The following is a 26,836-nucleotide window of genomic DNA, read 5'->3' as shown; positions in this document are numbered from 1 at the left end:
CTTGGGAGACTACCCTCTTCCCACCCTGTCCTCACAGGGACCCTCCCTTCCTGGGCTACCTCCAGGGCCCGCGGGCCCCTCCTCCCACACCGTCTCTCAGTGCGGAGGGATGTAGCCAGGACTCCGGGGACCACCAGCAGCACTGCGGGCCCCGAGGGCTGGCGGGCACATCATACACCTGTCAGTCACCCCTGGGGCTGAGGACACACTGCGAGCAGGCGGCTGCCACCGTCCCAGCAAACTGTCCCAGCGCCTGCCAGCGCCCCGAGCTACCCGCCACGGTTTTGTCCAGAGCAGGAACTACGCGTCTGTAAATAACGGGGAGTTTATTTGCATGCACAGGCTTCTGGCAGGTAACTGGAGGCCGTGAGTGGCTACCCAGCCCGTCCTGGGTCCCTTGGCCGGCCAGGTGTCCCCGCCACTCTTCCCGGTGTCCTCGTTCAGTCCGGTTGCTGTGCATTGTCTCCACACGGTGCTCATTCTGTGCTCTGTTCCTTGAGAGTTTGAGGGGACATGTGTCCACGAGGGCTGCCATCGAGATGTCCCCACAAATGTTACAGGGACACGTCACAATCGCAGTCTCTCTCCCAGGCACCTGGGCTGGCGTTTCTCTCCCGTGAATACGGACGTGAATTCCGTTGGAGGGAAGGCAGACCAGGCGTCCGCAGAAGTAAAGAAGCAGTGAATTCATGGGGGGAGGGGGCAGTGACTTAATGGGATGATGTCACCGATGCCACAGGAAGTGAGAGGAGTTGGCATTCCAGAATTTCCTTCAGGTGCGGGGCCTGGGGATGCTTGCAGGTTCCAGCTGTGTTCACAGCCATGACGTCAAGTTGTCACTGGGGGACAGAAGTCTCTGATGGCGCCCCAGAGGACAGCGGGGACGGCTCCTTCTTGGGAAACATGGGGCATTGGAGAGGGCCACTGAGGTTAAGAGCAGCCAGCAGATGAGGCCCATTCGGGCCACTGCGTCTTCTAGAAACAGTGGCCTGTGGGCAGGAGGACCCTTTCTCCTCACAGGGAGCCGAGCGTGATGAAAGCAGGGGCTGCAGCCCTTTGAGACAGCGATGCCACTCGCCAGGCACATTGAGGGTCACAGAGGGAGGGTCCTTCTGTCCTGCTCGGGCACTAGGTGCTCGAAACACGCTCTTTATGCCCAAGGGGCGATGGGCTGCCTCTGCCTCTGAGTCTGTGGAGCAGGAAATGGACACAGAACCTTCACCCGTCACGTCGGCGAGTCCGTCACCGTCTGCAGGCGTGGGCATGGAAGGAACAGAGAGCCGCCCAGACCCTGACTTGGGGACTGGCCCTCACGGGCAGGAGGAGCACAGGCCAGGGACGTGCCGCATGTCCCAGCCTTTCTGTTCGGTTTTGCGTGTAGGACCAGCCATAAGCGGTTGTGAAGTTTGCTTAGGAACAAAGAGAAGAAACATGGGGGCGAGCAGGGGTGGGGGTCCAGAGGGGAGGTGGGGTTGACAGGGTCAGGTAGGGGGACCGCAGCGTCCTCGCCGTCCGGGACAGGTGAGGGGCAAGGCCCAGTGTGGCTGCAGAGGCTCTTTGCAGTGTCTCTCCTGCATCTTTCTGAAGCCGAGAGGAGGGTCTGCCAGTGACCTTGAGCACTTCTCAGCAAGGGCAGGGGCCCTGGGCAGAGCCTGAGCATGGTCACGGAGGGAGGTGTCCGCTCCACTCCACGACCCTCAGGACCTGGCCTGTTTGTTCACCGAGGGTCACTTGCCGTGTGTCTGCGTCAGTGTCAGGGGTACTCTGCAGAAAGCAAGTTTCACCGGAAATTCTTCGCATCCCTCGTGCTGGTATCTGGTCCAGCCCTGCCTCTCTCGGCCAGGGGCCGGTGGTCTCCGTGAGTCACTGTGCTTCCCACTCCCCCAGCCTCTTGTCAACCCTCTCCCTCCGACACCCACACACAGACACCAGCCCCTGTCCTGGGTGCCTGTTGGGCTTCATGTCCACTGTCCCCTCAGACTCAGCGCTGTGACATGTGGGCCACCGCCCTGCCAGTGTCCTCCTCCGGGCCCGGTGGAGGGTCCTGCTCCCCAGCTCACTCATCCCACCCAGGCCCCTGCACGAGAGCCACCTGCTGTCCTCAAAGTTAACAGCTTTTTCAAACAAGAGCCTCCCTGTTTCCCACAAATAACTTCCTGTGGTAAAATACACCAACATAAAATGCACCACCGTCACCGTTTTTAAGCGCCCAGTTCAGTGGTATGAAGGGCGCCATCTGTCTCCAGACCACTCTCCCCACGCAGAGCCGCAGCTCTGTCCCCAGTGGACACTCCCCCCGGGCTGCAGCTTCCACTCTGTCTCTGTGACTGAGTCCCCCAGCAACCCGGCCACGTGGGATCACAGTATCTGTGTGTTTGTGACTTATTTCGGTAGTGCCACGTCCTCAAGGTGTATCCACGTGGGAGCACGTATCGGGTTTCCCTTCCTTTTTAAGATGAGATCTTCCTCTGCGGCATGGACAGACACGTTTTGTCCATCCACCCACCTGGTGACAGGTGTCTGCGCTGCTTCTACCTTTTGGCCTTGGGGCGTGACGCTTCTGTGAACTTGGGTGTCTCCTGGACACTGCGCTTTCAGCTCTGTGGGCGACATCCCGGAAGCGGGATTGCTGGATGGTGGGGTGATTCCATGTTTGACTTTCTGGGCGGCCGCTGCGCTGTTCTCCCCACAGCCGCACTGGTTTCCCTCCCGTCCTCGTGGGGGTGAAGTGCTGTCTCACGGGGGCTTCGACGTGCATCTCCCAAGTACGTAGTGATGTTGGGCACCGTTCCATGTGCCTGTTCGCCATCCGTGTACCTTCTTTGGAGAAATGATCCTTCCTCTCATTTCATAAACAAAAACAAAACATTCTGGCTTCTAGAAACGGCACTTCCTGCACTTCCACAGAACAGACAAGGGTCAGGGTTCAGACACCTGGCCAACCGTGTGGGCGCAATGTTGCCGTTGACGCTCGCGGGAAGAGGGGTGGGTTTAGAAACCACCCACTGTGTCTGCAGAGAGCTTTTCATTCCCCTGGGCAGACGCCACACGGTGCCGCCTCTCTGTGACGGACAGGAGGACCTTGGGCAGGACTGGGCCCAGGTGACAGGCATGCCCCATGGAGCGAGGCACCAAGTCCGGACGTGGAGGTCTGATGACAGTTCGGCCCTTTCTTCCATCCTTTCTGGGTCTGTCGGCAGGAAGAACAGGGACTTCCGATGATGCTCCTGTTCTGGGGTCTCTCATCAACACTCCTTCCCAATCGGGGTGCACAGGAAGACGAAGTGGACAGTGAGCCTTCCAGATGTTTTCCTCTTGGATTTGCTGTGACTATGTCCCCGGCTTCTTCAGTGTGACGTTAGGCAGGCTCTGAGGACCTGAATGTGTCCCCGAGGGGCAGCCAGCACCGTGGGATCTGCTCTGACAGGGTCTGTCCTCTGTGGATGCCATCACTTTTGGGACACGGGGACAGAGTAACCAGATCCCTCTCCCGAACAAAGCTTGGGACAAGTTCTGTGACCGGGACTCCTGATTTCACCTGGATTTTGGTCGGCGTTCTGCCTCCAGGCACCGGGAAATCTTAGCATCTGTGGTCCTTGTTCTGAAGGGGGGCCGAGCCAGCTCCAAGTCTCTCCAGGAGAAACACGGTTCTCAGGGCGACTAGTGTCTGCGCTCTGAGTCTGTGCCCGCGTCCCGTCCTGGGTGCCTCGTGCAAATGCCTACACAGATGGCCAGGGCCACCTGGGGAGGAGGCTGGGCCGGAGCTCCCGCAGCCGTGAGCCTCACTGGGACTTGGGGAAGGAGGTGTAGACACACAGGACGAGCCCCGAGCCAGCCACGGAGGGTTGTATAAAAACACCTTGATCCAGTTAGTTCTTGGCACCCTTCACACCGATCTGGTGGTGCTCTGACTAGAGCACGCCTCGTGGGGGTGCTCTGCGGGTGAATCCGCAGTGTGTGGGCCGGACGACACCCCCGCTCCCCGCTCTGTGAGTGCCGCCCGGGCTGTCCCCGCACACGAGCCTGGGGGTTAGTGCCTCGGCAGCTGCAGGAGGGCGGGTGGCTTCACTGAACTGGCTCTTCTGAGCAGAGTGTGAACGGACACGTGTTCAGTTGTGAACTGATTCTTCTTCCTGGAGAGGCCCCAGCACGAAGGACTGTCTTCATCGTTCTGGTAGCTTCCACACCCCCACGTTCCTGTGATCTAGGGTGCGTCTCCTTTGTCAAAAAGGAGAGAGAAACAGCAGCTGTTCCAAGTACAGATGACTGTACCGGATTTGGTAAGAAATGCTTCTATAAATTATTCTTTTACTCCTTCCTCATGTTTACCACTCAGGTGCCGTGGGCCAGGTAGCAGGTGCTCGGACAGGTTCTGAGCTCAGTAGAACGTGCTTGGGACATACAGGCTTCTTGGGTCCCCTCTTTGTCATAGGTGCAAGCTTCGGTGGCCTCATGTTTGATGCTGTGAGGAAAAAAAATATGAAAGAGCTTTGTGCAAACCGGGGACAGGAGCCTGACTCCTGGGCTGAGGGCGGGGCGCGGGGCCGAGTGTGGGCTGGTGTGTGCAGAGCGGGGCAGATGTGACAGCGTGAACACAGGTCTGAGGCACAGAGCAGAGGGCCTTGGGCAGCTCCACCAGCGGTTCCCTATTTCTGGAAGGCAGGGTGATGGGGGAGGTGTGGCAACACCCACAGAGGGCCTTGTGGGGCGTCCAGGTGTGGGCCCACAGGGCAGGCGTGGCCGGAGGTGGGGCTGAGCGACAGGCTCAGATGCGTGTGTGTGAACAGATTGGAGAGGTGCAGAGCTGGGGATGAGAATTCGGGAAATTTAAGGATTCTTTAAGAGAAATGTAGTGATTATTACCATTATACTATCGGCCTACAAATATTTCGCCCTCTAGCTTAGGTTTCCTAACCTCAGGATTGAAATGGAGCCGTCTTCCTGGCTGGGCATGGAATTCTGTGGCTACGTTTCTGGAAACACCTTGCAGGCTCGGGAGGCAGGCCTGGCCCCAGCTGCAGGGGAGGACGGGCGAGTTCAGGAGTCCAGCACTCCCCAGGACCACACAGGCTGGACCCTGGTTCCTGGCGATAACTGGTGTGTCGCACGTTCGTCTGCGACTTGGTACAGACTGAACCTCATTGGAGTTCTTACGTGGGCAGCAGGGATGCGGAAGGAGAGGAGGGTTCACACTTCAGACGGCGGCCCCTGTGGAAGGTCTGTTGGAACTCCCGCAGCTAACCGTGGGTGTGAGCACGTCAGCCGGGAGGAACCAGGCTCTCGTCTTCAGTACAAGACCGATGTACAAACTGTGGCGTGGCTCGCATTGGTGGCGATCCCCGACACTGTGCCCGACCCCTCTCACACGCGGGCACCACATCGCTGCATTGAGCACAGTTTTCATGTGGTCGAAGTGTGCCGTGAGCACTGAGAGCCTGGGTCGCACAGAGGGCTCTGCCCGAGGCTGGGCCGGTGCCAGAGGAAATGTTTGCTCACCTGTTGTGCCAAAGGGAAGGAGCCAGTCTCCTCGCTGACATTTCCTCGTTCTTCTCTCTGCATATCCCACGTCCTGGGGCGGGTGCTAGCGGGCCGGCATTGGCACGTAACCAAGCCCTCGCAGCGCTGACTCTTTCCAAATGTGAAACCATGTTGCCGTGAGAGGGGTGGCTGGCAAAGTACAGGACTCCCCAGGTTGGAGTCCTGTACTTTGGGGTCTGGGACGTCTCCGTGCCCCCAGGGCTCACCGTATCTCACCACCCTGTCCCACATGGGTCCCTTGCCTGCCAGCTGACAGCTAAGTTAACTACCAGAATGCCTGCCACCCACAACGGCAGAGAATCGTAGAATGACAATATCCCCGAAATTGGATATCCGGTGTTAAATTCATGGGAGGCCACAAATTCTACATCCATGAGAATCTTACGAGAAAAGATGTAGTGTTATAAATTATAAGACCGTTTCTGATACCAATTAGTGAGGAATCAAGAAGTATTCATGCGATGATAAAGAAAACCTGTCTTCCCACACCGATTTGCAGGCCCGTTATGCAGGAGGAAGGCAGGGGTTCCCTCCAGACCAGTAAGAACTTGTTGTGAGGGACGAGCAACAGTAAACCACCCAGAAATAGTTCTTTAGTACTTAGTATGTTATTAAAAAAAAAGCATCAAAAATGGGGGAGAGAGAGGCGATTTCATACATCACGCTAGAAAATTGAGTGGGGTAAAGAAGCCCCTCACTCTGTATTATATGCATAAAAGATGCCGTATGGATCAGAGATCAATAAAAATACCCGGAATGTGGAAACAGGGAGAAATTATAGTTGAATATTTAACAGAACTCCGAGTGGGAAAGAACTTGCTAAGCATACGTGCGAAGGAGAGAAAATGTTTCACAAAAGAGAGCATCTGATTTAACTGATTAAAATATTGAAAACTGTATGTCAAAATTTGTATATGAAGTGACCAGGAAATTTAGGAGGAAAACCACATATATATAAACTTTGACAAAGGGCTAGTTCCATAATATACAAAGAACTCTGAGAACACAATAAGCTCTCCCAACTCTCCAAAAACAAAATGGGCCAAAACCACGGGCATAACGTACAAAACAGGAAAGCGGTGTGTGTGCGAGCTCCAGACACTCCAAGCTCTGCCGAGGGTCGGATAGGTGCACGTCCATTAGCCGGCGCTTCTCGCCGTGTGTTCCAGCCGCGTGCGTTCACTCTGCTGGGGGAGCGTGAGTCGTTTCAAGCTTTTGGAGAACGACATGTATTGTTAACCTCAAAATTGTTGCGACTTTCAATGCAGTATTCCAATTTTTGCAAAGGCGTTCTAAGGACACCCTAAGACATTAATGAATGATTTATGTGCAAGAGTGCTCCTTGCAATGTTATTTTTTTACTTAAAAATAAGTGAGAAATGGTCAAATTATGTTGCTGCAACAGTAGGATATTACGCGACCGTCAGGAGGCTTGTGGAAATGCCTGGTATCCAATGGCGAGTGGCGAACTCCGGCTTCACACCTGGACTAGGAGGGGTCGAGTCCCAGTCCTGTGAGTGTGTGCCGCGATGCCGTTTCTGTGAGTGAACCGTCGACCGCGTGAGTGTTTACATCTGTGCAGAGAGAACTGACGGCCGGGAGGTGGGGACTGTGCTCGCTGCCCCCCCTCATTGAGGCGACAGCCGGCGTGCATGCCAGTGGACACTCCAATAGTTCTCAAATATTTGTTCTCTGACACACACACACGTGTGTGAGCTGCAGGCCGACGTGTAAGAAAACACACCAAAACAACAGTGCTGATTGCGTACGGAAGATTCTCTCCTTCTATAAATGGCAGGTGTGCATCTGATCGGTGAAACGACTCTCCCTACTGGCCCTGTAATGAAATTAAAACGAGTTTGACCTTCCTCAGTTCCCCTGACAGCGATATCGGCGCCTCGCACTCTGCTAGTGCTTTTGCCGCTGCCGGAGCCATTTCTGAACACTCTTGGCTTCCGTGGATTCCTCTGATTCACGCAGGAAGGTACAGGCAGGCCTCCCCCTTTTTCCTATGAGAGTCTGGGGTCCAGGAGGCGCTCCCGGGGTGGGCGCTGGAGCTAGGGGGCAGACGGACGCAGCTGGAGTGCGAGCACCCCGAGTGTGCACGCTCACCCCAGTGCACTCCCGCCACTGCCTTTGGGGACCAGCGCCCTGGACCACCCTCGCTCTGCGGACGCCCGTGTCCCTGGAAGCAGTAACCTGCCATGCGTGTGCAGAGAGCCCTTTGATGAGACGCGTATGTGCTGCTCCAGCCCGTTTAGGAAAGAAAAAAATCAGAATTTGGAGGCGAGCACTTTCCTTCCCTGACAGCGAGGGGAAGGAAACAATGTAGCCGTTGTGAGCAGCTTCAGCCTGTCCTCCTGCAGACGGGCTGGAGCGCGGGGTGGGGGTCCTTCCTGCCCCCGAGGCCGCAGGGAACAGCTGGGGAGGGCCGTCGTGCAATTAGCTTTGTCAGCTGGTGTTTACATTGAAGACTTAATAAGTGACCCTGCATAATTTTAATTTTAATTAATAGGCTGACATCGGGAAGTGGGACTTTCTGTCTTAACGTATTTACCGTATTTGACTTGTTTTTCTTCCTGCCTCATTAGCACTTCACTGGGGACATCTGCCCCTCTTCAGCTGCTGACTCAGTGGTCCCCATGTAAGTGCCATGAAGGGCCTTTGGGAAGTTAAATTGCTTTATCGTCACGTGCGGTGGGGGCGGGAATAGAGAATGATGCGTCTCGAGAAGGCGGGGCATCCATCACTGCGGAAACGTGTGGACTTCCAGAAGGGACGGAGCTTTCAAGTGCCCGTCAAGGGAAGCGTTTGGGCGTCTTTGCTCCACGGCACTGAGTGATTGGGTCGAGTGTGAGGATGTGATGTTGGGGCTCCAGGCATGTACCCGGCACGTCCCTTTCTTTGCCCTGAGTATATATCGTCACAGCTGACCCCTGGGTCACACGCACAGGGACGGGAAGCAGAGGAGTCAAGCCGACCTTCTGCGGGACTGAGTCAGCTCACCTGGTCAGTGCTGTCCCCAGTTCTCTGTCTCCAATCGCTCCCTCCACCCTAAGAACCCACACCCTGGGCCCATCCCCAAGGTCACAGGAGGTGAGAGTTTGTCCCCTCCGGCCCCCTAAGGACAAGTCCCGGCCACCACCCTACCTACTGGTATCCTCTTTGCGGGTGTCGAGGGACACGGAAGGGTTGGGGTCGTGAGCTGCTCAGGATGTCGTCAGTAGCTCAGTGAGCCCCCACGTGGGGGAGGTCAGAGCTGCCTGCATGAAGTCACAGCCTCCGAGCTGCATGGGGAGCGCCGAGCGTGCCGTGTGGCAGGCCCCTAGGTGAGTCTGTCTGGGCTCCCGAACACACCCTCCAGCTGAAGGTGGCTTTCACTAAGTGGTTAGGCCTTTCCAGCGAAGAACCCTCAGTGCATAATTTCCGCGTGACGTCTGACCCGCAGGTGCTGAGCTGTCACTGAGCCCACGTGAAGGGATGGGCTACGAAATGTCATAGGCCAAGTGTGGTGTCCGTGCCCAACGGGACCCGCTGGGGTCCTCAGCCCAGGTTCTCCGGTCCTCAGCCACCTGTGCGCCGGGCCACTAGGGGACCCAAGGACCCATGTGAGTGACTGCTCTCAACCGAGCAGTCGCAGATGCAGAGGGGACACTCAGCGGTGTCAGCGCCGTGGGTGACCGGGCACCTTCTCTGCTGCTCTCTTCTGTCACCTATGGCGCGGGAGTCGGAAATCGGCCCTCGCCTCCGGACAGAAGTTAACGCCGGCGGGGCTTTGTGCTGAGCTGCGGCCACAGGGGTTTCTGTCCTGAGACCCTCACGCATGTTGGCACATGCAGCTCTGCGGTCCTGTCCCCGTGGCTGTCCGCTGGCCGCTCTGCAGAATCTCCGGCAGCCGCCCCAAAGCCTGTGTCATGTGTTACAGGACAGGAGCGACGCGGGCGCTGAGCGTACTGGAGCCTCGTCGCCGCCGTCTTTCGGTTGCTGAAAACTGTTTTCGTCCTGGTGCCTCGTGAAAGCTTCCCTCAGGTGTTTTTTAAAGAAACTCAGCGAGAGCCTGACGATCACTTACCACCTGACCCGTACGCAGCGTGAGGACACTGGTCCCGCTGGCTGCCAGCTGTGACTTTTGTTCTGGTGTCTCCACATTGGAGTGGGGCGGGTTTTATGGCCTTGGTGACATCCTGAGGTCACCATGGGGCCCCTGAGCCCAGGCACGTGACACTCCCACATGCCTGGATGCTGCGTCACAGCTGCGGGCCTCCCTTCCATCTGCTGTCTCCTTGGCCCGTCGCCTCGCCCTGCTGGGTCGTGATTCCCATCGTGCAGGTGACGAAGCTGAAACTTGGGGTTTGAGGGTCTGGCCGAAGGTCACGGAGCAAGTTAGTGTCTGGAATCCCGGACCCGGGGCCCCAAGAGCAGAGCGGCCGCCCTGATGTCTTTCTCTGTTGGATGGCGTCTCAGAAAACCCGAATACCGAGCACCGTGTGTTTTCCCGCATTGTCGCGTAGCCTGTCAGCAGCCCTGGAGAGGCGGGGTCCTCCTGGATAAAGGGGTCGAGAGGTTCTGGAATGTTCTGGCCTGCGCCCAAGCCTGTGTTCTGGGTCAGGGCCAGCCCTCCTGGTGACCAGCCGAGCGACTGCCCCCTCCAAGGGCTGTCAGGGCCTCGCAGCTCCCAGCCTCTACGGGAATCGCTGGCCTCCCTGCAGCCTGCGGCAGGAGCTCTGGAAACCAGGGCCGCAGCATCTGTCTCCTCCTTTCCCCGGGGCACAGAGCCCGTTGTGTGTGTGTGGGGGGTGGTTACATAAGACTCTTCGAGCTGCTCTGGTTTGTGCCGGTCAGTACACACCTGCTACGCACAGCCCACTTGCTTTTTTTAAAAAAATATGTATTTTATTGATTATGCTATTACAGTTGTCCCATTTTCCCTCCCTTTATTCCTCTCTGCCTTCCACTCCCCTCCCACCAGCATTCTCCCCCCTTACTTCATGTCCGTGGGTCATGCATAGAAGTTCTTTGGCCTCTCCATTTCCCCTACTATTCTTAACCTCCCCCTGTCTATTTTCTACCTACCATTTATGCTTCTCATTCCCTGTACCTTTTCTCCCACTCTCCCCTCTCCCTACTGATAACCCTCCATGTGATCTCCATTTCTGTGATTCTGTTCCTCTTCTAGTTGTTCCTCTTAGTTTTTGGTTTTGCTTTTTACGTTCAGTTGTTGATACTTGCGAGTTTGTTGCCATTTTACTGTTCATATTTTTTATCTTCTTTTTCTTAGTAAGTCCCTTTAACATTTCATATAAGGGCTGTGTGATGATGAACTCCTTTAACTTGACCTTATTTGGGAAGCACTTTATCTGCCCTTCCATTCTAAATGATAGCTTTGCTGGATAGAGTCGTCTTGGATGGAGGTCCTTGCCTTTCCTGACTTGGAATACTCCTTTCCAGCCCCTTCTTGCCTGTAAGCTTTCTTCTGTGGGCAGGTGGGGCGGGGGAGTGTTACATAAGGCTAATCCAGCTGCTGTTTTGTGCCGGTCAATACATCTGCTAACACTTGTGCTGGCTCGATTTCAGGGCCTTGCAGCTCAGGAAGCACACAGCCTGAGTCACACCTGCTATGGCAGGACAGGGTTGGTGACACTGTGGTGAACACAGGGGCACCCGTGCCCGTGGCCACACGGGGCACCCCGGGCTGGGCCGGGATGAAGAGCACTTGTTGGCAGAAACAGTCTCAGAGAGGTGTGAGCAGGACGCAGGCAAAGCCAACAGATGACTCCGAGGCAGACCGGCGTGCAAGCCCGTCGAGCCAAGAAATGAAACCCACCAGCCCCCCGCCCTCCCGGAGACCACCGGCGCCCTGACTTTCAGGCAGAGTATCACACTGAGTATCCCTGGGGAGGCTGTTTGTTCCGCCCCCGCTGGGAGTGTCCCGATGAGCTTCACCATGGGTCTGTACGGTCCACAGGGAAGTTCCTAATTTTCAGAGAGTAACATGGAGCTCTGGGCGTGTTCTTCTCTGTTATTTGATATGGACCTTTTCCCTTTCAATCGCTTGGAAGAAAACACTTGTTAAATCAGAGGATAGTAAGAATTGTGTGCCCTGAAGTATGGGCAAGTGTCTTCGAAATGTGGTTGGGGAATCATTCAATTTAGATAAAAATACGGCCTGCTATTAGATCGCCTTCGCCTTCCCTGGTTTCATGAAAAATGCCGTGTCTCTGTGGGACAGGTTCAGAATATTCATGATTTCTGCAAAGCAGTATAATCCACAATAGCACACATTTGGAAATACACGTGTTTTAAATAGAACATACAGAATGGACATGTTTGCATTTTGCGAAGCAAGTGAACTCTCTCTGAGTTACTTCCTCCTCTCCAGTATTTCTGGGGGTGCCACCGTTCCTCTCTGGTCTCCTTGTAACCAGGGAAGCCCTAACTGGAGTGGGACAGGGTGTCTTGGACCTACGGTGGTTGTCATTCCTTCCTCTTGTCCGTGCTGTTGCTGTTTTCATCAAGTAGCACACACCTGTGTGAAGTGAGGGTTGCTGCGCCCTCTGCCCTTCTGTCGTTAAACAAGAAGTCCAGGGAAACACTCGTGCCTTCCTGGGAAGAGAAGGCATTTTTGCAGGCCTCACCAGCCTTCTAAATGCCAATGACAATGGAGATTCGGTGTTTCTGTGTCTGATTTGAGGACCTAAGGGGCTGGCTTGGTTGGTGCTCATCCCAAGAATAAGCCTGCACATCTATGGAAACTGGTCACCCCCTCAAAGAGGACCTGCAGTGAAAGGTGGAACGATGAGCCAGCCAGCGGCAGGTCTGAGGTTCAGGGCTGCCCGGGAATGGCGGGACACCTGCGGCCCAGTGTGCAGCCTGTGCGGAGCTGAGCGTGGGGACGCAGGACAGGGGGCCGGTACAGCCAGGGTGGAGACAAGGTGTGCTGCTGTGTGCTCTGGGGAAGCTGATGACAGAGACAGGTGAGTCACGCTGCTTGTCCACTTACTTAAGAAGGTTCCATCCCCCCAGATGGATCAGCACCAGGCTTGAAACCCCCAGGCCAACTCCAGCGACCAACGGGTCTTCCAGCCGTGTGACCGTCTGAGATTCAGGTCCTTGACATCCTGTGGCACAGGGACCCAAGCAGATGCCATAAGGATGTTAGCAATGAGGCACTAGTGTCCCCAGATCGATGCCGCCCTCTGCTACGCGTGCAAGATGGCAGTCAGTGAACAAAAGTAGGAAATAACTTGGTCAGGTCAAGTGGCAGCGGGTTCGGGGCTGCACCCGGTGAAGGTGACTTCCGTGTGCCTTTGCCAACGTCCTCAGGGGCACCCAGTGAACCGCGTGGGGAACACAGAGGAAAACAGGCTAATTTCCTTTGCTTTGAGGATGAAGCATTTTCAACCATAGTTCTAGTAAAACCAGCTGGGGAGAAAATTGCCGGTGAGATTGTTTTTTTAAAAAAGATAGCAGATGGAAAAAACAAAAATGCAGACAATTTTAACTGAATAACAATAAAATTTTTTAAAAAAAGATAGCAGATGGAGATGAGCAGGTGGGATACCCCAAAACGGCCTTTGCCACGCGGAACGTGAAGGCGCCTCTGAGTCGGTGCTCGGCTGCAGCCTTCCGGCTTCCACTCCTCACAGAGCGATGATGTTCACAAGCGCTGCCCTCGTGCAGTCTCCACTGTAGCATTCTTTAACGCTCTTCAACTCCTTTGGCAGCGGAGTTTGTGAAACCCAACAGCGAGAATAAACAAGGGCTGGTGAAAGGGAGGTGGCACGGAACACGCTGTGGAAGCCGAGGGTCCTGCCCCTGCCGCCGATGGAGTGCGCTGCAGCGTGCTGGTGGGGAGAGACGGGCTGCTCGCGAGGGCGCGGACGCCCAAAGTAACACAGAGCAGCCGTGTGCGCGTGACTCCCGGGTGCGGCATCACTCTCTTTTTTAAATTTAATTTTTTGTTTTTAGAGAGAGGGGAAGGGAGGGAGAAGGAGAAGGAGAGAAATGTCAATGAGAGAGAAAACCATCAGTCAGTTGCCTCCTACGTGTGCCCTGACCGGGAATCGAACTGGCGATCTTCCAGTTTGCGGGATGATGTGCGACCAGCCGGGACTGGGTGCGGTATCACTTTCCAAGTGGACGCAGGGAAAAGCTCCTGCGATGCCTTAAACTGGACAATGGCCAACAGCACGTCGTGTGGCCCGCCGTCACCCACACAACACTACGGAAGCGTCACGGTCACTGTGAACTAGCCAGTCACACATAGCGTTTAAGAATTCCACTTAACGGTTCTTGTCACGTCCCTGGATCCTAAACCAGATTAGTAATTGGCGGCATATGTGATCAGTGTCACCAACGTTTCAAAGTGACAGTGTAGAGTGCTTCAAAGGAATGTTTTCTCCCCCTCCTGAGACCCCGGCTTTAACAGCTTTCCTGGAGATTCCTTTGTCTTTCAGAGAAGAATCGTCCCCTACTGCTGAAAGGTTGAACTGAGTAAGAATGTAGCCTAGTGGGTATCACAAGTCCTTGGCAAACTTCAGAAATACCCAAGAAGTGAATCAACCGCGAGTCTCTGGTTTCACTCTTTGTAATAACCTGGTTTCAGGTACACTTACATAACGCAGCGCGTTGAGATAATTGCATAATCGGATAAAAAAATCTTTGAATCGCTGCCCACATGATATAACACTTTTCTGTACTTGCTGAGTTGTGCAAACGGTTGCAGATGGTCAATTAGAAGTGGAAGATAAGTCCTGCTTCTCACCAAAAAAGAAAAGAAAAATTAAGATGTGAGTGAGAGATGAAGTAGGAAAGTAGCGACGTGTACCCTGGAGATCTGGTTCCCCCCTGAACGGGGGCCCTGAGCAGAGCACCTGCCTCATCGAGCGGACGGCATCCACGGTTCTGCCATGGGAGCTGGATGACAGTTTACGACGTGCTCACCGTGAGCACGTGTCCCAGCAGGCAGGGGGCTTTTGCATGGAGATGTCCATGGGTTGTAATGACAGGTGCCGGAACAGGCAAGCGGCCCATCCAGGTACAGACCCAAAGCACCCTGAGGCTCCCCAGCACCTACCAGGCCTGGTTAACACGAGACCTGAGCTTTCGAGTGCTGTGAGCTGGACACAGATGTGGAAGTTAGCTGTGCAAGGTGACAGATGAGCATGCTCAGCCCGACAAGCATCGGTGCCGGAAGATGTGAGCTCGTGCATTTGTTCCAGAAACACGGTTGTGTCTCTCCAGGTCCAGTTACCTGCTTGTCAGATGGGACATTGCGGCCTCTGCCCTCAGGGGCCCTTTGTCCCGTCAGAGGCAAAGGCAAATGACTGTTCCGGAGACTGGGAAGGATGTAGCGGAGGCGTGTCCTTACGCTGTAGGTGCTCAGGGAAAGCGCGAGAGTGCCGGGAGTGTCAGTGCGGACGCACACATGTATGAGTGCGTGTGTGTGCACACGTGGGTAGAAAGTTTCCCAGAGGAGATGGCTCTTAAATGAAGCTTTGAAGGAGGAGGGGAAATGGGTTAAATGAAGCGCTATTTAAAAAATGGCATAAACACCAGGTCAGGGTAATTTAAAGTGAGTCAGCCCAATTTAGTGAGGACCTGCTGTTGGGGAGCAGCTCGGAAAGAGGCTGAAGGGACACGGAAGCCCCTGTAAGCCCCCCCCCCCCCCCCAGGCTCTCAGGAGACCTCCTCCTGCTCCACTGCACATCAAAGTGTGGGTGGGGCGCTGCTCTCTGAAAGCCGGTAATCTGTCAGGGCTGCAGGCTCCAAGCTCGGGAGTCCAATTGTGCAGGCCCCTCCCTCGGACCTGTCTCTCTCCTCTGCGTGTATCCCTTCTTGTAAGCACACCAGACCTACGGAAGTTCGGGCCCCCCCAACCCAGCTGTGATGGCACCCTAACTTGATTACATTTGCCCAACTCTGCTTCCAAATAAGGTCCCATTCACGGGCTCTGGGGCTGGGGCTTTGGGGCACGCTTTTCGAGACACAAACACACCAGCAGTCACGTTCACACGGCCAGAAACGGAGACTTCTCAGACCTCAGCTTCTTTTTTGGTTTTCCATACTTTTAAGCTGTTCCTTAAAAAACGTCCAGGCTCCAATGCTTCTGCAATTTGTTTGCATGCCTGAAGCTTGCATCGGGTCCCTTCCTGGCACAGCAGGGAGAGTGGGTCCCTTCCTGACACAGCAGGGAGAGTGGGCCGCATGGCGCTTGTCTCCCGGTGGTGGCGACATCGGAGGTGCAGACTTCCTGAGCCGTCACCAGACTCCACAGCCAGTTGTCCCGGGAAGGAAGTCCGATCACAGGAACTGGAAGTGGTGATGTCACCGACTGGGGAGCTGGCATGGGACGGGACGCACACTGGCTCGGAAGTGTGGGCTGTATACAGCCTTGAACTTCAGGAGGCCCCACGGGGAGCCTGGCCTCTGTGCCCTACTGAGCAGGTCTTCCTTGTACTCAGTACATGGCCTAGGTCTCTTGCAAACCTAACAGCATTGTTTAGGGTCACTGACGCGTCCCCTCAGTGAACCCAGGTGATGTACCGATTCCTGGCTGGGAGATGGGGCGCGGGAGGGAGAGGAGAGGGGGCAGCTGGACTTTCCGCCCAGCCCTTCGTGCCACACTCCGTCCTGTGGCACTGGGCGCCTCGTGGGAAAGCTGCTTGGCCCACTGTGTGTCCGCTTAGCGCGTCCTCAATGGGCATGCACCAGGCGCCGGTGTAGGGGCTGGAAAACAGACAATTCCTGCCCCACAGAGTCTACCGTCCAGCAGCGGGAGCCAAGATCTCTTCGAACGTCTGAGGGTCCCTGTGCCCTTCAGAGCCCTACCTGGGACTGGCTGGTCCTGGGGGCGGGGAGCGCGTCCCCAAGGACTGGCCTCGGAGGGCCGTACAGAATGGCTCAGGAATCCATTCCTGTGTGCCCGAGATGAGGCGGCTGAAACACGCTGCGTTAGGCGATCGTAACTCTGCTCACCTGCTTCTGTAATTGCCGTTTTTAACATCAAGTTTCTAACTTGATCAAAGGCCACAGAGTATGTGATACTTTTATTTTTCTTTTCGCATTCAGGGAAGGCTTAGCTTACCTCTGCGCTTTCACTGGGAGTCAGCGCCCCTCAGGCTGCTTGTCTGGAAGTGTCTTTCTTTTGTTCTTGTCCTTGAAAGAGCCTTTGCGAGAGACTTCGAGGTTGAAATTGTTTTCTCTTAGCCCTCCCATGCGGCTTCCGGGGAGATGCGAGCTGACAGTCTGACATTCGTTCGCAGAAAATCTGGCTTCTGGTTGCTTTGGAGAGATTTTTCTTGTTTTTGGCATTCTGCAGATTTAATGTGATGTGCTTGGGGATAGATTTATTTTTATTTAATTCTTAAGATTAACTACAAGGACTGGAGAATGCTATGAATTGTGGACAGACAGTTCTCCACTCTTGCCCACCCGCTGTGAATCCCGCTCACCCACCGCCCTCCCGTCCCCTCTCCCCTCAGAGGCTCAGACGCAAACTGGTGCTTTCCCTCCCTCCCTCGCCTCCGTGCCTCTCACCCTGCCTTCCTCACTTCCTGTCCTTGTAACTTTCCGGTGCGCGTTCCGTCAATTTTCCTTTATTAACGTTTTCTTGGGCTTTGTCTAAACTGCTGTTTATTCTATCTATTGAGTTTGAATTTAAAATGTACAGTTTAATTTTAAAAGTTTTACTTTCGTTTACAAACCTGCTTGATTGGTTTGTAATCTCTCATTTCTTGGGAATGCTGCCAATCCCCTTTGTTTTTTAAGCCTATTTAACAAACATTTTGTATTGTTTAGATAAAACGGCCAGCCTCTGCTGTCTTTACCAGTCTGATTCTGCAGTTTGCTGTGTTTCCGGAGCTATTCCCCCGTGCGTTTGGCAATTTAGGGTCGTGACTTGTGCCCCTTGGGATTTCTGTGCACTTGCGCTTTGGACGAGCTTAAGGCGTGCCTCAGAGGACTTACAGTCGCCTCTGCCTGGTCCTCGGGGTGCTCCGTCTGGGCCCTTTAAGAAGTAAATTTGTCCAGGTGGTTTCCAGGCTGCCCTGGGAATGTGATTCGGCCTCACACCAGCCATCACGAGCTGCAGACACCTGTGGGGAGAGAGACCCCTCGCTGGGCCCCTCTGGGCTCACAGGAAGAAAGCTCCTGTCTTGCTGCAGAGGGAGGGGTGACCCCAACCCCACTAACACTTAGCTCCGCGAGGGTCCTGACTTCCGCCCACCCTGTGGGCTGGCCTTGTCCAGGCCCCCCTTCCCCAGACCCTATTGAAACCTCGGCCCCGGGTTCCAGGGACTGACAGAGACCCCGGACAAATGCCGTACACACCACCGGAGAATTCCGTCTTAGCCTCATATTGGCGCCCAAATCCCTTCCCCGCACTTACTAGTGCATCAGTCATGTGTCCAAAAGGTGAGGACTCCCAGCCTCACTTTAGCCGGCATTTTCGTGTGTGAGGAAACCTCCCTCTGCACATGTGCTCCTTCGAGTGCAGGAACGGTGCCCCGCCCCCGACCGGGAGGAGGGTGGACCCCAGCACCCGGTCACGGCCGAAGCCACCGTGTCCATGTCCCTGTGTTTTGTGTGTCCAGTGAGTTCCCATCTCTGATAGGAACATCTCGTGCTGGAAATGCCATAGGAATCTCTGAAACATTTTTTAGGAGATGAACATTTTTTGCTACAACAAAACAAAACAAACAACTTTCTCGCAACAATGTTCTCCTTTGTACACATTCCAGGTCTGGAGAGACTTTCCTGTGATGAGGATTTCATTTTTCCTGTTTAAGTAACAAATCCTTCCTGCTATAATCTTACCTGTTTCCTCGTTCCTGCGAACTCCCTCCCTCTCACAGCTCTGCTGCAATCCACAGAGAGGCTTGGTGGGCCCCAGAATAGCGCCTGTTTCTCTGTTCACCGCTGAGCTTCCTCACATACTGTTAGAACAGATGCTGTGTTAAATGGGAGCCTCTTCGCAGACATTGCTGTCACCAAGGTTCCCTGTGACACTTGTGTGGTGAGAAGTGTCTGTGGCTGCCATGGCTACCACAAACTGGGGGTTTCCGGCGACAGAGGTTTTGGTTTTGAGGTTCTGGAGGCTGGGAGGCTGAACCGAAGGTGTGGGCAGGGCCACGCTGCGCTGAGCCGTGCGGGGTGGGGGGGCTCCGTGCCTCCTCTGGCTCCTGTGGTGGCCGTGACACTCCAGTCTCTGCCATGGTTGCCACGTGGCCTTGCTCGCTGTGTCTGTGACTAGGACACCCGTCGTACTGGACTAGGGCCCGCCCTGCTCCAGTCTGGCCTCACTTTAACAAGTTCCATCTGCAACCACCTCTATTCCCCAGATGAGGCCACATTCTGAGGTCCCTAGGGGTCAGGATGCCAACACAACTTTTTCTGGGGGGACAGGACGTGACCCGCAGCAACGTGGGAGCTGTAGAAAAGCTACGGGCGCTGCCACCTCGCAGCGAGAGAATGGCTCCGCTGCCCCTCCCCTTCTTTAAATAGGATTTCTAGAGAAGATCAGGCCAGTCACAGCATCTTCATGAGATGTCTTCAAGTGCCCCCCCTTGGCACACACACCGCTTGGGTGTCTTTTCCTCTCAATGCCATCGCATGTAACGAACCTCTCTGGGGTCCCCGCACTGTCTCAAAAAGAAGCTGATTGTGGACGGGGAGCCTTGCCGTCCTGCTGCCGGAGCGCCGCCGCGTCTGCACCCAGAGCCATGAGGGGGCCCCTGGAGGCTGCCCCCAGACTTCTGGCTGGAGGTGCTCTGACCTCGGAGCCGGGACTCATGGGATTTCTGGGGCAAGTGCAGTCAATGGTCTCAGGAAGTGAGGACCCCAGCCTGGCACCCCTGGATTGCTCCTCCCTCCTGTGATTTCTTCCCATGGAAGCTGGCATCGTGCTTCACACATGCAGGGTCTGCGGGCTCGCTGACACCCGGACTGGTCTGAGCCCTTTCCTTCTTGTAGTGGGAGCTTCAGTGGCCAGTTCACCACCCCAGACCTCCCCTCCTCACGTGGGTTCCTTGTGTCTGTTTCGTAGGGTTCACAGGTGTGTTACCGTAGGCCAGGCTCCTCACAGCCAGCTCTGACAGGAAGCAGCACGACATCTCTTTAAACAAACATGCCGAGCGTGTGCTGACAGGGGCTCCGGTGTGTTGCCACGTTGGCAGAGAGGTAGACAGAGAAGCCAGGAGTGTTAACCCACTGTGGTGTGGGAACCAGGCCCCGGGGAGGACCCCCAACACAGCTTGTGGGTAAAGCAGTGTCTGCAGGCTTCCGCGGGGGCCATGCTGAACTGTGGGGGTCGTGGGAAAGAGGCACAGCCCGCAGGTGGGTGCCAGAGGGCAGGAAGGACGCACCAGGCAGCCACACACATACAGCATCATGGATGCTGGGAGTTCAGCGTGGGGGCACAGCCACATCCTGGGGGACAGCTGGTGAAACGGGGGCCCATTGGGCCTGCAGCCTGCACTCTGCCCTGCTGCCAGGGGGAGCTGTGGTGCATCGGGGTGCTTGACGTGATCTGCTTTTAGAAAGATCTGGCTGGTACTCAGACTGCAGACAAGCTGCGGGGACGGCACACAGCTAGTGCTCCTCCACTCTGGCGAGGACGGATGAGGGCCCGCACTCTGACAGACAGCAGGGTGGGGAGAAGGGGACATGAGAAGAATATTTAGAAAGTCTCGTCCGGCCACCGTGCATCGTTGGGCATGGGGAACAAGGACGCGATGGAAGTGAAGTTTGGGCAGCGGGCTGGAGGGCCACCCTGGGGAGACAACGTGGTCTCATAGAGAGCACTCACAGATAACATCCCAGAACCTGGGGGTCCGCCCCTTTCCCAGCTACTGTGAATTTTCCGTAGCAAACTCTCGGATTTTAACAACTGACAACTTTGTTGAGTACATTACCGCTCACAGAGCACTTCCACATGCGGCTTACCCACAGGGACCCGCCCTTTTTGTAGGTCCCAGTGATGTCCAGAAAGGGAGGCGGGTTTCTCCCCTTCCCTCCCCCGTCCATCGCGGGGTAGGGCTCATCCTTCACCGAGGGTCCTCCTGTGCACTGGGGGCTGTTCTGCAGCATCCCTAGCCTCTGCTCATTAGGTGCCAGGGAGCACCCCTCCTCTCATGCCAGTCGTGACAACCAAAATTGTCCCCAGACATAGCAATGTCCGTGGGGTGGTGATAAAGTCATCTCAACATGAGAACCCCTGTTGTGCCGGCTCAGGGAATTTCAGCAAAGGCCAAGTGGCCCTCGGAACAGCAGGTAGACATTTACCTCCAGACACTGCACTTTCCGAGGTCTGCTCCTTCGTGTGATACCGGGCACGCTGACCGCGACTCGCCGCCTGCGCTGCGCAGACTCGCTCTGGGAGACAGAGCGCTCGCTCTATGCCCAGCTGCCTCTGCTTCCTGTGCAGTGACCCCTCGTTTCATTTCCGGAGGCATTTTGTTCACTGTTCTATCTGCTCGGCCACTGTTGCCTTCCGACTGTAGTCTGTTCTTCAATCGCGTTTTCACTTCTTCATTGTATTTCCCGAGAGACAGATGTGACCGGTTTTTATCTGCCACACCTGCTGAGTCTAGTAGCCGAACGTCAGGCGTCCAAGTGCAGGGCCGGTTGTCTCGAAGGCTCTGTTGCGCCCAGTGTCCACGAGGATGGGGTGCTCAGCTCTTGTCCCCAAAACCACATCCGCGGAATTCTTTGTAAGTCTCTCTCCACTAGGCACCTGAGGGCAGGACATTCGAGACCACGTCAGACGCGCGGCTTGAGTTGCTGTGTTGGTTACACAGAGAGCGAGCAGGACTTAGGGCCGCAGCCTACGCTCACAGAATTTGGGGACCATCAGTTCTCAGGGCACAGTTCTCACCCCCTTAGTGCCAGAGCCGAGTCACGATTCCTTGTCTTTGTCCGCTTGCTTTGTCCACCCTCACTGAGGGCAGAGCACTGCTAGGCGCCCATGCAGTGTGGGTGGGCTCCTGTCCTCCCTGGACCGAATGGCTGTGATCTCAATGTTGCAAACCTGACAGCACCCTCGACTCCTCCTCCTCCTGCCTCCCACATCCAGGTGTAGCCAGTGTGTTGAACAGACCTGAGCTGCCGTGTGCCCGCAGGTCACAGGATTCACGTGACCTGCCCGGGGCACTCGGTGCTCTCAGAAGGCGAGGGAGTCCCAGGTGTGGGTAATAGGGCCGCTAGCACCTCCTTTAACCAGCTTCGCTATTTATTTGTCCTTGAAATACTGAAATTTTATAGCCCAGGTATCTTGGGGGCTTGGTAGGAATTCTAATTTTCATTAATCAATCATGAAATCATGTGTGTTCTAGGGCTCAGGAACCCTGGGCGCCCCCTGCTCTGTCTGCCCAGGAAATGTCTCCTTCACCCTGGGAGTCACGCCAAATGCCACTTCTACCTTGACATCTCCAGTTAGGACTGACTTCCCACTTGTCTCTGTCCACATGGCACACTGGGGGCTTCTGGGGTCCAGGAGCCTTGTCATCATTTTGCATTCCTATTGCAACCGCGGTCCAGGTACTCTGTCAGATGCAGAAGCAGCCATGGAGTCCGGTCCCACGGGGACTGCGCTTCAGTCAGTGAAACCCTGACCGTAACCAGTGGTCTGCCAAGCTGTGTGTCTTCCCTCCGAGCCCACCCCCTCCTTTGGGCGCCAGTCTTTATGAAGCTCACCTGTCCTTCTCCAGCATTTGGACCCAGGTGAAGGTGGGCCCTGATACCTACCCCCAACCTGGTGGTCTTGAGGGTCTCCTGTATAAGCACGTACAGTGTGGCAGGTGGACGGTTGCTAAGGATGTTGAGACACCTCTGTTTTACCAGGACAAAGGTGATCAGATTTGTCCTAGCAACAAAATGAATTCCAGAGTTGAAATATGAAAGCTGTTATGTGTGTGTGTGTGTGTGTGTGTGTGTGTGTGTCTTGAGTTCTCCAAGTTCAATAGAGCAGTTTGCTGCATTCAGATTCAGGGGAGTCATGAACGTCCCATAAGATGTTTCCTTTCCAGCCCCGTCACACTCCCTCCTGCCTCTTCCCAGTTAGTTCTACCAGCTCCCCCCCAGAGAAGCTAGGAGGGATGGCCCTTCCTTGTCCCGGAGCTGGTGACCAGCTGGTGTCCAGTGTCTGTCTTTGCCAGAGCAGCGTGGTGTCGCCTGAACCTGTCTTTGTGCTTGCTCACAGCTGGGACACCTGAGCGGTGTGGGTGGGGCTGATGCACCAGGTGAGAAGCTGGTTCCCGGAGTAGGAATAATTGCCATCCATCAGAACTGTCAAGGGAAGCAGGGACCGGTTTTGATTGGCATATTTCCACCTGAGAGATTCCCAGTGGGAACACAGGACATGCCAGCGAGCTCACGTTCCCCATGCAAGGGAGCGGCAGCACCCACATCCCAACACTAAAAGCTCTGTGCTTGCCGCTGGAGCCTGCAGCATCCATTACAGGGTGAGAGCCGCCTGGCCTCACCTGTGACCTCACACGTGAACTTGCCAGCCCTTGCTGGGGTCATCTGCCTCCTTACTCGCTTTAGCACAGTCAGCCTATCACAGGCATTAATGCAACCTTTGATTCTGCCAAGACGATGGCATGACTCCAGGATTTTCAGTCTGTCGGGATAACCACCTGGGGACTTTTCAGGGGCCCATGGCAGTAATGCTAATGAGATCGCTGGACCCTGTCTCAAATATAAACTCAACACGTGGACATTGCACACGAGTGAAACAAGACAGGCTGCACAGATCGCTGCTCACTGATCTGGGACTGCCTACGGCCCTCCAGCAAGCATTTGTAGGGGGGAAAAAAGTATGTTTCCCTTTAAGGCAAATCCCTTGCAGCCCAACAATCAGCAGCTGGCCTCAGAGTCCTGCCTCTGCAGGAGCTCTGTGCAGGCCCGGATGGGTCATGCGTCCGGATGGTTTTCTATATATGGAGTCGGAGGTCAGGGAGGACGGATGTGCCTTTGTTCTCCAACCACTGCCAAGGGCGGCTTTGCCAGCCGCTGCCCTGTCCCCGACCACGTGGGCACCCTTTCACCACTGGAGAGTGGCGGGTGAACCCTCAGGTCTGGGCTCCCAAGCTGCAGGCCGCGGGAGAGGAGGGAGTCCTGGGCCCGGGACTGGGAGGGGTGCAGAGTTCGCATCCCCCCTGCCCGAGATTTATTCCATTTTCTGGAAGTGTTTGCTAATCAACAGTTAAAAGTTTTTGTTCGGCACAGAGCATTATGCCAAAGTGTGCAAATATATGCTTTAAGGAAGGAAAACAATGACACCCCTTAAGCTAGAAAAAACCCAGCAGGCCAACGGAGCAGAACGGAGAACCAGAGGCGAGCACAGCGGACTGGCAGCACCGCTGGCCCAGCCCCGTGCAGCACAGCCGCCCTCAGCGGGTTCATTAGGCATGCGCCGCGGAGGGCGCTGATTGGCGGTGGAGGCGGTGGGCGGAGCGGAGGCGGGGCGGGGCTGCACGGAGTGAGTACTATTCGGAGGAAGGGGAGAGGAGGAGGACTGAGCGCCTGGGGCGGTGGATCGGAGGGCTCTGATTGGTGGTAGTGGGGGAGAACAAGGAGATGGGTGTGGCTGGGCGTGGCCGGCGGGAGCTGGTTGGCAGTAGTAGCATGGGCGGGGCTGGGAGGGGTGGGGTTGCTCGGGGCTGGTCTTTTCGGGACAGGAGAAAGAGGAGGGTGCGCCTGGGGCAGCTGGCGTTGATTGGCGGCAGTAGAGGCGGGCGGGGCTGCCTGGTCCTCGCCCCGCAGCCGCCACCACCGGAGGAGGAGGTGGAGGTGGAGGAGGAGTGATTGCTGCGGCCCGGCCGCTGGGGCCGGCTCGGCCTGCCCTTTGTGCCCGCAGCCTGCACCCCGCGCGGATGGCCGCCCCGCCGGGCTCCCCGGCCACACGCGCCCGCCCACGGACCTGACCTCCACGCCTGGGATGCGCCGGGGATGCGCGTCCTGCGGCCCTGCGGCTGCTCCTGGCTGGGCACGGGGAGATGGAGCTGAGCATGAGGAAGTTCACCGTGCGCAGGTTCTTCTCCGTGTACCTGCGCAAGAAGTCGCGTTCCAAGAGCTCCAGCCTAAGTCGGCGAGAGGTAACTGCCCCCGCCCCTGCGCGCGCAGGTTCCCCGGGCCGCGCCCTGGAGGATGCTGCGAGGTCCAGCCGTCCGCGCCTTGCCCGTTAGCACATGCACGGTATCCACGGGCGCCTGTCGGGGAGTTAAAGTGCTTTGAGGGCTGGTCCGGTGTTCCTGTTGGGACTTGGCAATAACGGGACTGGCCCTTGGTCGTCAGCGGGACCTACATAAACTCTGCCCCCGACGAATTTCTAACTCATTTTGTTCCACGGTCTGGGCAGGATTCGGGGTAGTCACCTGGGTGCTCCGGGTGAGGAGGGCTGGCCGGCCTCCCGTGGCACCTCCGAAGTCCCAAGCATAGGACCTCCCAGCCCTCCCCTGCTCGTGTGTGATGGGCTCATTGTACCGGAGCCCGGAGCCGCGCCAGTGCTGCCGTGTGGTGCAGATCGTCCGTGTGTTCGAATCAGTGCAGAATTAGCCCAAAAGAACAGATAAATACAGCTGCACGATCCACTCCGGCCAGTCTGAAAGGTGCTGATGCAATATCCCCGCAGCCCCGGGTTTCACAGATCCGTCTGGAAACCCAGAGGACCCTGGCAATCGTGTCCTTTCCCCCTGTCCCTCCTCATCTTGTCATCCTCGGGTTTCCAAAGTCATCGGTGCACGGTTCTCTGATGTGTTTTTCGTTTCAGCAGTCAAATCTTACTCTCTTCTTCCCAGTGTCCAACCCACATTGTTGAATCTATAGATGACAAAATGGTGAAATGTGTTCAAGTGAGAAAGAGACTTGTGATGGGGGGCGGGGGGGGGGGAACACAAGGTGGAGGTTTCCGTTGACATTGCCCTTGCCTTTGCCACAAGGCTGGCACCTACCGAGGCTTCGGCTCGTCTGCTTCTCATGATGTCAAATCAGTTGGAACAATGTCCCGTTTTTCATCTTGGTTCCTTTGTTCAGGCTGCCATGATATTAGATACAGCCATTAAGATCTTCAAGCAAAGCCCGAGAAGAGGCATGAAAGCAACAGGGAATTACTTGTTTAAAGTTTCTGTTATGAAACTTGTAAAAAGTTTCTGTTATGGTATCACTAAATCAGAATTTGAAGGATTGGAAAGGATCTCTGGCTGGTTTCCGACGTCTTTTCCATCAGATATAACTTATTAATCAAATAATGGAGGAGGGCTTGCCTTCAGCCTCACGCTGACAGAAATTAGACACAAGTTCATTGGCATGAGTCCTTTTCCTGGGACTCGGGCACTTTAAAAAGCAAAAGCTGACAAAAAACAGAAATTCAAAACTGCATTCACCTTTATACCTGATAAGTTTTTATTCATCAAAACACCGAGTTCATTACACAACACCTTCCATTTACTGTCCTTTCCAGGGGAGGCGCATGTGTGAGCGGGTCCCGGTGTGGGCTGGTGTGGTCTGGTGTGGTTCAGGAAGAAACTGGGCAGACCTGGGGGGGCGGCGGGGGGCGGGGCAGCAACAATGCTGCAGCCCGGCACACACAGCTCTGTGTGCTGGTCCAGCAGAGAGAACCGGGCTGTTAAGTGCCTCAGAGGGGAATACAATGGAACCCAGGGTGGGAGGGGACAGACGGGAAGTTTCTTCAGTGCAAAAATTGCATTTCTAAAACACATTGGTAAACCATCAGATCTGCAGAAGGCCTGACCACCTGCAAGGAAACGGCGTCTGTCAGCAAGCCGTCGGGGGCACTCACCTGGCCGACGCTGCACTGGGTGCGGGAGAGAAGTGCTTGTGATAATAACAGACGTGCTTGCCGACACCACGCTCTGTTCTCTACCCATGCGCCCACCAGCGCCTGTCAGTGACACTGTGAAGCTGGAGTGGGCACGTTTCACAATACCGACCCATCCTGTCGTGAGGGGCAAACGCTGGGGGCAAAAAGACCCTGCGAAACAGGGTCCTGTTGGCAGCTTACCAACTAATTCACTGGGCGAGTGTTTGTGGAGAGCCCGCTCTGTGTTCAGCCCTTTCCTGGACCTTGTAGCTCTAAAAAATCAAGACCCAGAAGTCCTGGTCTTGTAGGGTCTCCACCTAGTGGGGGATCCAGTCAGTCAGTGGCTTTGGTCTAGTAAATTCCACATTCCCGCCCAGCTGCCTTTTCATCTTTTTCCGGAGAAGCCCGCCTCTTTGTATGGTCACTGCAGGTTATAAGCTAAGAATCACTCACCAAAAAATGTAAGATTTGGGAGGG

The 26,836-nt window shown here is 55.6% G+C and overlaps 1 protein-coding gene across 3 annotated transcripts in view; it reads left to right on the top strand.

Moving 5' to 3' along the window:
* RPS6KA2 (ribosomal protein S6 kinase A2) overlaps positions 1-26,836 on the top strand; it is a 153,148-nt gene that overhangs the window by 52,923 nt on the left and 73,389 nt on the right. Inside the window, exon 1 of one of the 3 annotated variants that reach the window (XM_024552244.4) lies at positions 24,250-24,635. The exons of the other annotated variants lie outside the window; for them this stretch is intronic. Within the exon in view, the coding sequence (XP_024408012.2) occupies positions 24,537-24,635 (99 nt within the window). The 5' untranslated portion in view covers positions 24,250-24,536. Of the gene's footprint in view, positions 1-24,249; positions 24,636-26,836 lie in introns of those variants that run through there. 3 annotated transcript variants of the gene reach the window in all.

Source organism: Desmodus rotundus, chromosome 11, assembly GCF_022682495.2.
Source record: "Desmodus rotundus isolate HL8 chromosome 11, HLdesRot8A.1, whole genome shotgun sequence".
NCBI classification, from domain to species: Eukaryota; Metazoa; Chordata; class Mammalia; order Chiroptera; family Phyllostomidae; genus Desmodus; species Desmodus rotundus.
This window is presented reverse-complemented; position numbering and strand designations above follow the sequence as displayed.